The 13,770-nt window shown below is 37.5% G+C and overlaps 1 protein-coding gene across 2 annotated transcripts in view; it reads right to left on the bottom strand.

Moving 5' to 3' along the window:
• Positions 1-13,517, bottom strand: part of LOC117422928 (anosmin-1-like) — a 43,999-nt gene extending 30,482 nt beyond the window's left edge. The window contains exons 1-2 of one of the 2 annotated variants that reach the window (XM_034038174.3): positions 12,975-13,517; positions 890-937 (exon numbers count right to left, since the gene is read on the bottom strand). In XM_034038174.3, the coding sequence (XP_033894065.3) occupies positions 890-937; positions 12,975-13,157 (231 nt within the window). In that variant the 5' untranslated portion in view covers positions 13,158-13,517. The remainder of the gene's footprint in view (positions 1-889; positions 938-12,974) is intronic. The other variant, XM_034038175.3, reaches the window with a different exon arrangement.
• Positions 13,518-13,770: the final 253 nt, after the last annotated feature.

The raw sequence follows: 13,770 nt of genomic DNA, 5'->3' as shown, positions 1-13,770 counted from the left end.
ATTTATCTACAAAGCATTCAGAATGTGAAAAAAATGAAGCAAAAGAAACAGGAACTTTGCCATCAGCAACTTTCAATGCGCAAACTGACAACATTCCTTGCTGACCTGGTAGCGACGATTCAAGCCCAGGAATCTCATTAAGTTAGGTACCTTATATAAATACTTTACTTTCTACATGTATTTATACAGATACACATAAAAAGTAGTGTTTGGATTTTCTGGGGAAAAATCCAAACACCAAGATGGTCCCTACATTGAAAAAGGTTGGGAACCACTGCTGTAGACGTTCCAAGGGACTGCAAACTAAAGTACAAGTAAATACCTTGCATCACATCATTCAGTATATAGAGCGAACATGTTGAGTCTGCCTATGTTTTTAAATGCCCCAAACCATTTTTTTTTTTAGAGTTGATTTTAAAAACGGGTATAGCCATACCTCCAGGGCAACAGCTGAGCTAAATACAATCATTTGTAGTGGTCAAATTGTGACCCTACTGTACAAAAATATATATTTGTAGACATTGGGCTACATATTAGAAATCGTCATTTTCACAGTTTTTCCAGCAAGTAAAAACACACACCACACATTTTAAAATGAATAAATGAGAAATAAAATGACTTATACATTTAATTCAAGGGCTTTTAATTAGTCTTAAGCTGTTGTTTTACAATTGCAATTAAAATGTAGAGACTAGCAAACGATCTGTGTTTAAATTGTGGCCAGGAACATAGGCAGTAAGAAGTTCACTCAGAACATAACCAGAGCAAAACTGTGAAATCAATATGAATCAACAACTAGCAGCCAATATGACGACCTAAGAGCATCATGTGCACCCTGAAAGACACATATGATGCATTCTACAGTTGATTTAGAGAGAAACACACTCACCTGTGAGCATCTTCTGTGATTTTCACACCATTCCAGAATCTCATCATTCTGAAAGAGGAGCACAGAAACGTAAATGACCGAGTACATTTTAACTGTGATAACATTCGAAATATCTGGATATACTTATTTAAGTTGCCCCTCCCACAATATGAAAAACAATCTAACATTTATAACCTGTAATGAAACAAAAATGGTTAATTGTACTATAAAGCTTTCACCTACTGTAAACTCTTCTGCAACACAACCCTACATTATATAAATAACAGCCATCAGATACCATTGCCACTTTATAGATATGTAAAATGTTTAAGTGACACAGAACAGCCATTGACTTTTACAGCATTCTCACTTAAGCTGAGGGAACACAAAGCCACTTTTTCAGGTATAGTGGCTTGAAACCTGGTTCCAGCAGATCTGGTTTGAGGGAACTTTGCTGTATCAAACCCCAAGTCTCCCCTAGTGTGCGATGCAGTGGCTTTGTGTTCCCTCAGCTTTAGAGTGGCTGTCTTATTTGAACTAAGCACTGTTACACTTTTCTGTTTTAACTGTTTTTATCTGTATTTTCATGCATTAAATTGCCAAATACTTTGCTATTACAGTTTACCTGTACCATCAGAATACTGTGCGTGTGCATTTCAATTAATAAAAGCCCTTCTCAACCACCGTTATTGTTGTGAGAAAAAAGCTTATGCTCAATAAGCATTGATGTGGAATAAAATGTCAGGGGGGCAACATGATCTGCTCCATGTATCTCTATAGTGTACACAGTGTATCAAAACCTGTATTCACAAAGACTCACAAAGAGTGCTAGCAGCTGGAGTACACGGGAGTCAGCAACAGCAATACAAGGCGTTTCCTAAGAACTGCAACATTACGAAGTTGTCAAGAAGCCATAACAACAGGTTGCTGTCTTCAAGTCAAAACGTTTCAGTAAAGGAATGCGATGTTAATGCCAACCGCAAATATATTTGATTAAAGCGGTGATGCACAGGCCAAGGCTTTGATCTCCTATTTCCCAACTCTTACTTGCACCACCAAGTCTTTCCTGTGAAGTATTCAATCAGGGAAAGACCTGGATACAAGCACTAGATCCACAGCCTAAGGGAGGAATTTTGGGAGTCCGTAGAGCTTTACGCTCTTAGCTTTATATTGCAGGTTAACAATTTTGAGTGTATATTATATATATATATATATATATATATATATATATATATATATATATACACACTACCGGTCAAAAGTTTTAGAACACCTCAATTTTTCCAGTTTTTATTGAAATTTAAGCAGTTCAAGTCCAGTGAATAACCTGAAATGGTACAAAGGTAAGCGGTAAACTGCCAGAGGTTAAAAAAAAAAGTTTAGGTTACCAAAAACTGAAAAATAATGTACATTTCAGAGTTATACAAAAAGGCCTTTTTCAGGGAACAAGTAATTGGTTAACAACTTACAGCTGTTCTGCAGCAATGGAAGTAAATTAAGCCTTGAAAGTTGATGCTAACAATTCCTACGGGTGTCCCAACTTTTGTTGATTACTTACAAACCCTCTGTCTGTATAAAAGCAGTGTTGGAAAAGACTGTGTTACTACACCCTCTTAAGCATTATTTGGACAGTATTGCACTGCAGGAATTAGTATATTGTTCTCATAATGGCGAGAAAAAAGCAATTAACAAAGGAAGACAGACAGACCATTATAACCCTTAAAAGTGTACGTCTTTCCTTTAGAGAAATTGCAAAGAAAGCCAAGGTGTCAGTGAGTACAGTTTCCTACACCATCAAAAGGCACTTGGAAACTGGAGAAAAACTCTGACAGGAAGAGGTCTGGCAGACCCAAAGCCACAACAGAATCAGAAGACAAGTTTCTGAGAGTCAACAGCTTGCGTGATAGGCGGCTCACAGGACAACAGCTTCAAGCACAGCTTAACACTGGTCGAAGTAAGCAAGTCTCAGTTTCAACTGTGAAGAGAAGACTTCGAGCTGCAGGTTTGACAGGTCGAGTGGCAGTAAGAAAGCCATTGCTAAGATGGCAAAATAAGAAAAAGAGGCTTGCCTGGGCCATGAAGCACCGCCAGTGGACTACTGAAGACTGGAAGAAGGTCTTATGGACCGATGAATCAAAATTTGAAATCTTCGGTTCATCACGCAGGGTTTTTGTACGCCGTCGAGTAGGCGAAAGGATGGTTCCTCGGTGTGTGACACCAACTGTCAAACATGGAGGAGGAAGCGTGATGGTCTGGGGCTCTTTTGCTGGATCCAGAGTCGGCGACTTGCACAGTGAGTGGCACCCTGAACCAAAACTGCTACCACAGCATTTTGCAGCGCCATGCAATACCCTCTGGTATACGCCTAGTTGGTCAGGGGTTCATCCTACAGCAAGATAATGACCCAAAACATACCTCCAGGCTATGTCAGAACTACCTTAGAAGAAAACAACAAGACTGTAGGCTTCAAATCATGGAATGGCCAGCACAGTCTCCAGACTTAAAACCCAACAGAGCTGGTTTGGGATGAACTAGACAGAAGGGTGAAAGCAAAGCAACCTACAAGTGCAACACATTTGTGGGAACTTCTGCAACAGTGTTGGGAAGAACTTTCCGAACAATATTTGATTTCCATTGTAGAAAGAATGCCACGAGTGTGTTCGGCTGTTATATCTGCAAAAGGTGGCTACTTTGATGAGTCAAAAATTTAGATTAAATTTTGTTAAACAAAATGATTCCATGATTTTTTTTTTATCTCCAATTGTTTATTTGTTCTATGCTTTAATTTCAGAGTACATTGAGACATTAAACTGCGTAAATTTCAATAAAAACTGGAAAAATGGAGGTGTTCTAAAACTTTTGACCGGTAGTGTATATATACAGACGTGCTCAAATTTGTTGGTACCCCTCCACAAAAAACGAAGAATGCACAATTTTCTCTGAAATAACTTGAAACTGACAAAAGTAATTGGCATCCACCATTGTTTATTCCATATTTAATAGAAATCAGACTTTACTTTTGATTTTTTATTCAACATAATATTGTAAATAATAAAACAAATGAAAATGGCATGGACAAAAATGATGGGACCCCTAACCTAATATTTTGTTGCACAACCTTTAGAGGCAATCACTGCAATCAAACGTTTTCTGTAGCTCTCAATGAGACTTCTGCACCTGTTAACAGGTAGTTTGGCCCACTCTTCCTGAGCAAACTGCTCCAGCTGTCTCAGGTTTGATGGGTGCCTTCTCCAGACTGCAAGTTTCAGCTCTTTCCATAGATGTTCGATAGGATTCAGATCAGGACTCATAGAAGGCCACTTCAGAATAGTCCAATGTTTTGTTCTTTTCCATTCTTGGGTGCTTTTAGCTGTGTGTTTTGGGTCATTATCCTGTTGGAGGACCCATGACCTGCGACTGAGACAGAGCTTTCTGACACTGGGCAGTACGTTTCGCTCCAGAATGCCTTGATAGTCTTGAGATTTCATTGTGCCCTGCACAGATTCAAGGCACCCCGTGCCAGGCGCAGCAAAGCAGCCCCAAAACATAACCGAGCCTCCTCCATGTTTCACTGTAGGTATGGTGTTCTTTTCTTTGAAAGCTTCATTTTTTCGTCTGTGAACACAGAGCTGATGTGACTTGCCAAAAAGCTCCAGTTTTGACTCATCTGTCCAAAGGACATTCTCCCAGAAGGATTGTGGCTTGTCAATATGCATTTTAGCAAATTCCAGTCTGGCTTTTTTATGTTTTTCTGTCAAAAGTGGAGTCCTCCTGGGTCTTCTTCCATGGAGCCCACTTTCGCTCAAAAAGCGACGGATGGTGCGATCAGAAACTGATGTACCTTCACCTTGGAGTTTAGCTTGTTTCTCTTTGGCAGTTATCCTTGGTTCTTTTTCTACCATTCGCACTATCCTTCTGTTCAATCTGGGGTCGATTTTCCTCTTGCGGCCGCGCCCAGGGAGGCTGGCTACAGTTCCATGGACCATCAACTTCTTAATAATATTTGCAACTGTTGTCACAGGAACATCAAGCTGCTTGGAGATGGTCTTGTAGCCTTTACCTTTACCATGCTTGTCTATTATTTTCTTTCTGATCTCCTCAGACAACTCTCTCCTTTGCTCTGCTCTGGTCCATGTTCAGTGTGGTGCACACAATGATACCAAACAGCACAGTGACTACTTTTCTCCATTTAAATAGGCTGAATGACTGATTACAAGATTGGAGACATGTGTGATACTAATTAAAGAAACTAATTAGTTTGAAATATCACTATAATCCAATTATTTATTATCTTTTCTAAGGGGTACCAACAAATGTGTCCAGGCCATTTTAGAATATATTTGTAGAATAAGCAATAATTCATCTCTTTTCACAGCTTCTTTGCTTTATTCTATGACATACCAAAGGCATGCAATCATACATGATAGAATAGCTTTTAATTTCATCACTTTTCAGGAGGAATGAAGCATTATTTCAATGAGCTGTAAGGGTACCAACAAATTTGAGCACGTCTGTATATATTCTATTTGTTTAGGGTACTTGTTCAATGGAGAAAGACTCAGATGTATTTTTTGTTTGTTTGTTTTGTGTGCGTGTGGTTTGTTCGGGTACAAAATGTTTAAATATTATTCATGGGAATTTGTTCTCTTCTATTTAAACTATATAAGCAGGAAGCACTGATTTCTATCAACAAGATAATATCAATGCAAATATAAGAATACCACAAACTATCCACTAGAGACAGGGTCTTCTCCGGTGGCATTTTACTAACAATAATAGATTTGAAATCTCAATTCAAATGTTGTCGGCCTGTTCAGTCTGTCAGTAAGTCAGTCAGAAAGTCTCCCTGTGCAGCTTTATTCTGCTTTACTTAAATGTGCAGCTATTTAGGTACTTAATATTAAGGCAAACTCATTTTCGAAGGCAAACTACAATCTTACAGATCTAAACAGACTTGATGGCATTTGACAGCAAAAATGTTGAAATATACTGGATGTGTGTCTCCTGGAGACATAAGGATTGCAATACAAAGCACCTGTCTCCTGGGAATATGGTTAATAACCTTTACTTTATAATTCCACTCTTATCTTGATTAGAAAATGGGATAAGTTGCTTATAATGGTTTTTGCCTGGCTTTTGTGAACCAGTGGCAGGCGGCATTCCATTGATTTCCTGCCAAATTTCATTCTTCCTTTAACAAATAAAATGTATATATATATATTTTATTTTATCTCAGCCACTGAAGTGTGTTTTCAAATGTATTGCTGTTTCTACAGGAAGAATCAATTTAGATTAAGCTGGAGAAGCCCAGATTGGCCGATTACCTGTTAATTACAAAGGCATTTATGAACACCCAGTTATAAATCCCTGTTTTAAAAGGTAGTAGTTTCCCATTGTAATTGGAATAGTTACACATACATGGCTAAAGTGCTACCATACTTCACTGCTAACTAAATGCTAAAATCAGAAATGGGATGAGTCTTTTCTGCTCATTTTACCCCATAATACCCTCTTCACACTAAAATATTGCACCTGATTGCATTCACTTTGTTCACATTCAAAACGTGATAATGGTGCATTACTGTATTTAGGTAGTGTGAATGGGATATTTATATACTGTACATCACTGGTATCCCTGGATTACTATATGTTTAACCTTCAAATACATTCAGTGCAGCGGTATCCCAAACGTGATATATTTACTACCAATTCAGCAGAATGATGGTGTGGATCATGTGTTATTCATTTAGGGCCCAAAATGAGGTCCTTTAAAGGGAGGCGCAGCCTAGACTGGTAAAACATTTTTTTTGACTGTATTTCTTGTGTACAACTAATTGAAGGTAAGAGACAATGGTAACTGGCTACAGTCAGACAGCTTGGATTCGAACCCAGGCCAGAGGTGAAAGAAAGTCAGGAGAGACTAGTGAAGTAACCTGCTGCGCCACCCAGTCCCAGCGTCTCTATTTCTTACCAAATCCATGCATTCCTGTTCTGTCAGATAAACACATGGTCAAACAATACTCTCGAGGCGTGGAATTCAGGAGTGATGACAGCACTTGGAGACTTTGTTCTTCTGATAACACGCAATACAATCTAGTAAGGAGGTGCAGCTTGTAAATATATTATATTGCTATTTCTCACCCCTAATGAGACAGTATGATATGCTTTATCTGGAATAATCTGTTTGTTTTAGGATTTCAGTATGCTGTTAACAAAGTCAAAGTTTCATTTCCAAGCCTTGGCACACCTGTGCAGCCCAAACATGTGTGGAAGGATTTTAATGACTGACAAAACAAAGCAAGAACACAAGGGATGTCAGAGGCAGACTAAATGAATTGCTTATGGAAGCAACCTAACGCAGTGTGTTTCGTCTAACACTGCACGCCTTGAATGAACACCCATTTTACACATTTCATGCTTGTACTGCTACCTTGTATGTAGTGTCGAAGAATGTTACACTGAAATGAAAACACTATAAAGAACTTGGAGTATGTACTCATTTGTACTGGATCTGACACACAAACATGCACACTGGAATATAATAAAATCTTTCTTATTATGCGACTTTAGTAGGTCATTTTTACAATTAATGTCATAGTAGCTTGATGTATATGATTTTGTAGGAGTAAAATGCCTAATCTAGTCATTACATGAATAGGATTTTAGGAATTTAAGAGTTGTTTTTCAACTGTGTCCTTTTCCAAGTTTTTAGGCTTAATTACTAATAAATGTACTTAAGATTACCAACAACACTTTAAACAAGATTTGGAGAAGTGTTTAGGATCATGCTATCTAGTAAGAAAAAACAAATCTATTATTAATCAAAGCCGGTGGGAGAACCATAACTATTTATTTGACTTTATTCTGTCCCAAGACCTTATACTGCCCAGGGTATTCAATCTAATCCCCAAAAATGGGTCATTTGAGGCTGTGCAATGGTGGGCTTAAGATCTACAATAACATTAGCTTAAGAACAGCAGGAGTATTGCTCTTGAAATCCAGGGCTTATTGACTCAAAAAGCTCAATTTACCCACACTAGTACATGGATTAAAACCGTTCCTCAAATACTGTCTGATCATACACCTTCAAAGAGCTAACCATTAAACACCTTCAGAAAAGAGACCCACAAAAACATCTGCCAGCTGTAAACTGAGGAAGTCATCAAAAAAAATATATATATCCAAAAGTGTTTGAAGTTGATCTGAATGCAAAGGCAAGAATCCTTTATGATAGCTAATTATTTCCTATGTGGATTCTGAATGGGAGGGATAAAAAAATGTATTTATTTGTGTCCCTTTTCCCTCCCCTTTAACATTAAACATGGGATTTTAAAAATGACTTGCACTGTATCTGAACGTCTGTGTGAAAGTTACGTGTTGTATTTCCAAATGTTGAAAACCTAGTCATTCTAGGAGGAGGTGCTCCTGACATTAAGATACAGCCCACCTAAAATCCTGTTTAATCTTCTTCATTGCTAAATGAAAACTGATCTAGGAGAGGTTGGAGGTCCCTAGGGAGTGACTGACTCTGCATACTTCCCTGATAATAGAGGATTCTCAAATATACAATTCACTACAATTTCTTTTCTTTGAGGTAATTGTAACGTTTTGAAAGGACAAGCAAGTTCCATTCTACGCTAAACGTTTATTTTATTTTATTTTTCTTCTCCCGCAAAGGGCAAATATTAGCGGTGAATAATACAGTATCATATTGAATTACATGAAGTACAAATCAATTCAAGATCAGTCCCATGTAAACATGAAACCACCAGTCAACTTAAATCAGCCTCTATATTATATTTATTAAAGTGTACGTATCTTCAAACTGCATTTTATTTATTTTTTACTGACCCTTTGCCATTGTGTGATGTTTTCAGTCATTCAGAATTGCTCTTTATTGCAATTAGTCACATACTGGTTTAAATTATTTTTTATCCTGTGTTAACATGCTTTCATCTTAGTCCACAAGCTACTCTTCAGTTCAAGTGGCCTGACATAGATACGGTATAAGTAACACAGACCAAATTAACCAATGTGTCTTTATATCCCTTATATTCATTTTTTTTGTCCTTAAAATTAAAAATAGTAAATTTGACTTTTTTTTTTAAACAATTTTATAACCACATTTGTGGACCCAGGACCTGAAGGAGATACAAGATAGAGCCAGCCCACGCTAGTGATCTGCCACTTTGGAGTACAGTATGTTTGTTTTCTGGCAATACTCTGCTGTGCACTAGACGGTTTATCAATATAAAGACACTTTGGTCATATATTACACATGTCTATGACAAGCAGCTAAAATTGTGGCAGCTCCTGGACTCATATTCACAGCACCTTAATACAGATACAAAAAACACAATATTTGAATTGCATTAAGTACCACTCAGCATGACTTCAACCATCATAAAAATATTACTAAAAATGTTGTCCACGATATAAAAGGATTATGAGTTTTAGGACGGGGGGTATCTGCAACAGTTATTCAGAAAAATTAGTCTACTGGTTTAAAATGTTTCTTTAGCTTCAATTTCCTGTAATCAAGAATTACCCTTTCATGCTAAATAAGACTTATCGAACTCCAGACAAAAAGGGAATTCATCTTAACCTACGTCCACCATCTGTTTGCAAGCAAAGCCTTGTTTTTACATGAAAGAAACTGAGCTGTCTCTAATTCTTTACTCCCTGAAATGCTCTGTTGGTTCACAGGTGTGGGAGTGCAGAGCACATGGATTCTTAATGGGTCTTTTGTTAATATGAAGTTACTGCGGTGGAACCCAGTTAACTAATGGTCCTCTGTGTACGGCTGTAGCAGATCATGTTATCAGTAAAGGCACAACAGTTTTCATTTGGGGAGTTCACGTTCAAGAATGTTTGACATCTACAGCATGAAGAGAAATATTACATAATTTCAGGCTCTTTACAGACCAAAACTGACAGACAGCGATTCCTGACCCTGGTACTACAGTACTACTTCTGTTGGCTTCCTACTCAAAAGGTGAGCGAGGTAGGAGTTTAATTCTCTCGGAAACAAAAGATAAAGGGATGGCTGCCTTCTATCTCGCCCCCGCAGTCTAGCCACACCGGATTCATTATTCTTACTGCTCATGAACTTTCTGACCTTCTAGCTACCTCAAATAACCGCTTTATGAACAACGTATCAAATCTCAATCAGAAGAGACTCGCTTTTACATTATTACAACTCATCTGTGGAAAGGGACATGCTTCACTGGCTTTGAAGACCACACCAAAGATTATGTATATAAAATATTATAAGCATTCAGAAAAAATAAATATGTGGAGACCAATGTTTTCCCCTTAAGCTTTTACTTCTGAAAAATTACATTTTTTTAAAATTTATATTTATTTTGGCAAGTTGCTTTGGAAACGATCTAAAATGGTTGCCAATTTTAATGAGGGTTAATGGTTAATTAATAGAGCTTCAGACACTGCCCACAACAAGTAAAAGGCCTGAGAAACATCCCAATACTGTCACGGTACTTGGTAGCGCAGGCATTTCCTTGAAATCGTAGAACATGATATTTCCACTGCTTAACAATATACAACGCACATAAATTCACACCTGGATTCCCAAGTAAAGGGGTTTACCCGTGGGCGCTCTGCCCTCTTATCCCCACGGGTCACTAATTTCAATCAAAAGAGTAAATCAACAACCCCAGACAAGATGGAAACGGAGCAGAAAATAGGATCAAGGAAGGTTTGCCGGCTGAGCTCTCAATACAGACACTCTCAGTGGCTACGACCTCTGAACTTAATTTCACCCATCCATGACACAGAAGACAGTCAAACTTGACACAAATCGACAAATTGAAGTTTCTCGCCTGATTGCCTTGCTTGAGGTTATAACAAACAAATATCAGCCTTATCGATGAAAACTAGAGCAGCAACATTGAAAACATTTGGTAGCAGTACCTCTCATGGGGTCATATAGAAAATTAATTAAATGGCAAAACTTTTATTTGCACAGAAGCCTTTTATTAAGAGCTTTTAGAGCTTTAAATAAGTTCCACTGCTGTCAAACCCTCAATTGTAAATGTGGAGGTGAAACTATAAAACGTTTCGCCGAATGCCTTCATCAGTGTAATTCTAATTGGCATTGTTTTAGAGTTGATTATTACAGTGCACGCCCACCTTGTGACTAGCCCTGTATAAAAACAGCTCTTGATTAGGACCACACTCTGCTAGTCCTTTTCAATTTAGAGACAAAACATCTGCTTCTATTAGGACCAGCTGTCCATTTGGTGCTAGTATCACTGTATTTTGTTAGTTCTTTAGACATTCTTTTGCTTTATATTTTTTTTTTTTAAATTGTATTTCAGTAATTGATTCTAGTAAAGTATTTTTGTAAATTATAAAAATAGATTACATTCGATGCTGATATTGCACTGGCAAAGTATGAAAAAACAGCATAGTAAAAAGAACTTACAAGGGGTCAGATTAAAATGATTTAATGTTTTTGTCAATGCAGTAAGATTCATATTTTATTGTAGTTAACAAAAGTGGTGGTATAGCTGGAATGCTACTGCTATACAATGAGCAAGTCCCATACAATAGACATTGTATGGGTTGTATTCCAACTGCAGACCACACCCATGCAGCCTCAAGCACCAAAGTGAATTCAGGATCTTGCTGCTGAAAAGCCCTTGTGGAGAAATTGCATGGTCATTTTGCAGTTTACCATTTGTCTTTGTGAGCTCCATCAAAAGACTGGCTCGTCATTCAGACCACTCTCTGACAGCCCCTTTCAATTGGAAAATAATCTGAAGATCTTCCCTCTGTTCACACCCACCCTCTAGCAATAGTTGTATAGAAGAGTTTTAACAATATTTTATACAAATCTGTAATTAAACATACTTTCCTGGGCATATTAAATACAATGTCCACCTAACTGCCGTACATCAAGTTTTTTTTTTTTTTACCAGGGTACAGGGTAGAGTGTACAATAACTTAGCACATACTTTATAGTACATTAACCCCCAATTAAATTCCTTTCAGTCAGGACTTGAACAGGAAGTATTTTTTTTTTTACTGGTTTCTACCCACTAAAAACAAAAATCCACAAATTGTAAAGAGATGTGAATTGGAAGGATACTAGGAAGAATACAAAATACATGATTTTGTTCCTGTTAAATACAAACTACAATATCTGAAATAACCACAAAAGCAGAGACTCCAACCAGGCACATGTTTTCTAACCCAATTACTCCTGTTTAAACGTTTTGTTTTTCAATTGCATACATTTATACAAAAGATTAACATGTATATTTATGTAACGTTTAAAAATAAAACATATACATGATACTCTAATTATTTCAAATAATCTTTCTCTATAGGTTTGGGCACTCAAATGTCACCAGGAAAAGTTGGTAAATGAAGTCTATAAATAAAACACACACATATGGTGAATGACTTCTTTAATCCTTTGCAATTACTGACACCTCTGACGCGGTTCCCAATTACTAATTAGGAGCCATCTCTAGGGGAACAATTTATAGTGAAGGCATATTAGAAATGATTAATGTCAGGCTGATAACATAAATCACAGGGTACACAAAGGTTTAATTTTAGACTATCAAACGAGCGGTAACAATGTTTGTAAAACTTTTTAGAAGGGGGTTGGGCATTGACCCATGGATGCCCAGAATGACAAATTTGATTGCCTTTTTCAGCGTTTTTTTTCAGAAGAAATAAATGTATTTCTTAATCAATTACTGTACTTATAAAATTATACATAGTTTACTACAAACAGTATTAGGCAACGTCACAATATAAATGTCGCCTGCTAGTCTATTTCTGTAGTTTTTGCCAACTGTACAGTGTACAGGCGCGTACATAGTTCTACATTTATAATGAAAATATATTAGATGACATATACCATATCTATCTATCTATCTACCTAGATAGATAGATAGATAGATAGATAGATAGATAGATAGATAGATAAAGCTGGCTCGAAGCTGTAAAAGTGCAACTTCAAATTAAACTTTCCGTTTTCAATGACTACATTTTGCTTTCAACTGCGCAGCAGCCTTTTTTTCTTTTTTTTTTTTTTTTTTTTTTGCAGAATCTGACTGCAGCTGTGCTTTACCTGTAGATTTCTGAAAGAAGCGCTGAGTTGTGTGATGTGCAGCGTTAGGCAGCGGGAGCTGCATCTGGCGCTGCTTATCTTCTCCAGAACTCCACCGTCCTCAGCAGCTGATCTACGGGCAGCGGTGGCACCAAAACACCAAAGTACCGAAAAACAGAACACAGTCCACGAACAGCTAGCCATCTTACAATACTGTACACAAGATATAATTCACGCCTCACTTCAAAACGTGTTTTTGAATCTTGACTGGTACTTTTGTGTCCAATTCTGTATCGCAATCCCTCTCTGGGCTTGCTTTGAGTATTCTCAGGTTAAAAGCTGTGCTGCAGCTCTGCCTCTAGCAATCCTGTTCGAGTGCGGACACTCCCTCCCCATTAGCACGTGTGTCACTCTGTCAGATGCCAAAGGAGAAATAACCTTTTGTAGGACATCTATTTTTGAAGCGGAAAGGTACACAACAAAAGGGAAGGGTGGTGCTGGGGCTAGGTGGTGTGTAACAACTCATACAATAAAACCGTAGCTATTCCAATGAACTGTCCGTGATAAGCATGTGCGCAATGGTGATTTATACAAACCACCAACTACCTAATAAAAAAATAAAAAAAACATACAATGCACAATGACTAATGGACGCTAATTTCAATAACTAATTTCCAAAGAGTCAGTTTTAACATCCTGCTTTAATTAATGGTCAATAAGAATATATGAGTGGTCGTTAATGCTTTAATGGCCGTTATATTAAAGCATTAACAGGCAGCCATATATTCTTTTCCCCATAAATGCCTAATAGCATGAG

Source organism: Acipenser ruthenus, chromosome 17 (assembly GCF_902713425.1).
Source record: "Acipenser ruthenus chromosome 17, fAciRut3.2 maternal haplotype, whole genome shotgun sequence".
In the NCBI taxonomy this organism is placed as follows: Eukaryota; Metazoa; Chordata; class Actinopteri; order Acipenseriformes; family Acipenseridae; genus Acipenser; species Acipenser ruthenus.
Note: the sequence above shows the minus strand (reverse complement) of the source record. Positions and strands in the feature narration are given on the sequence as shown.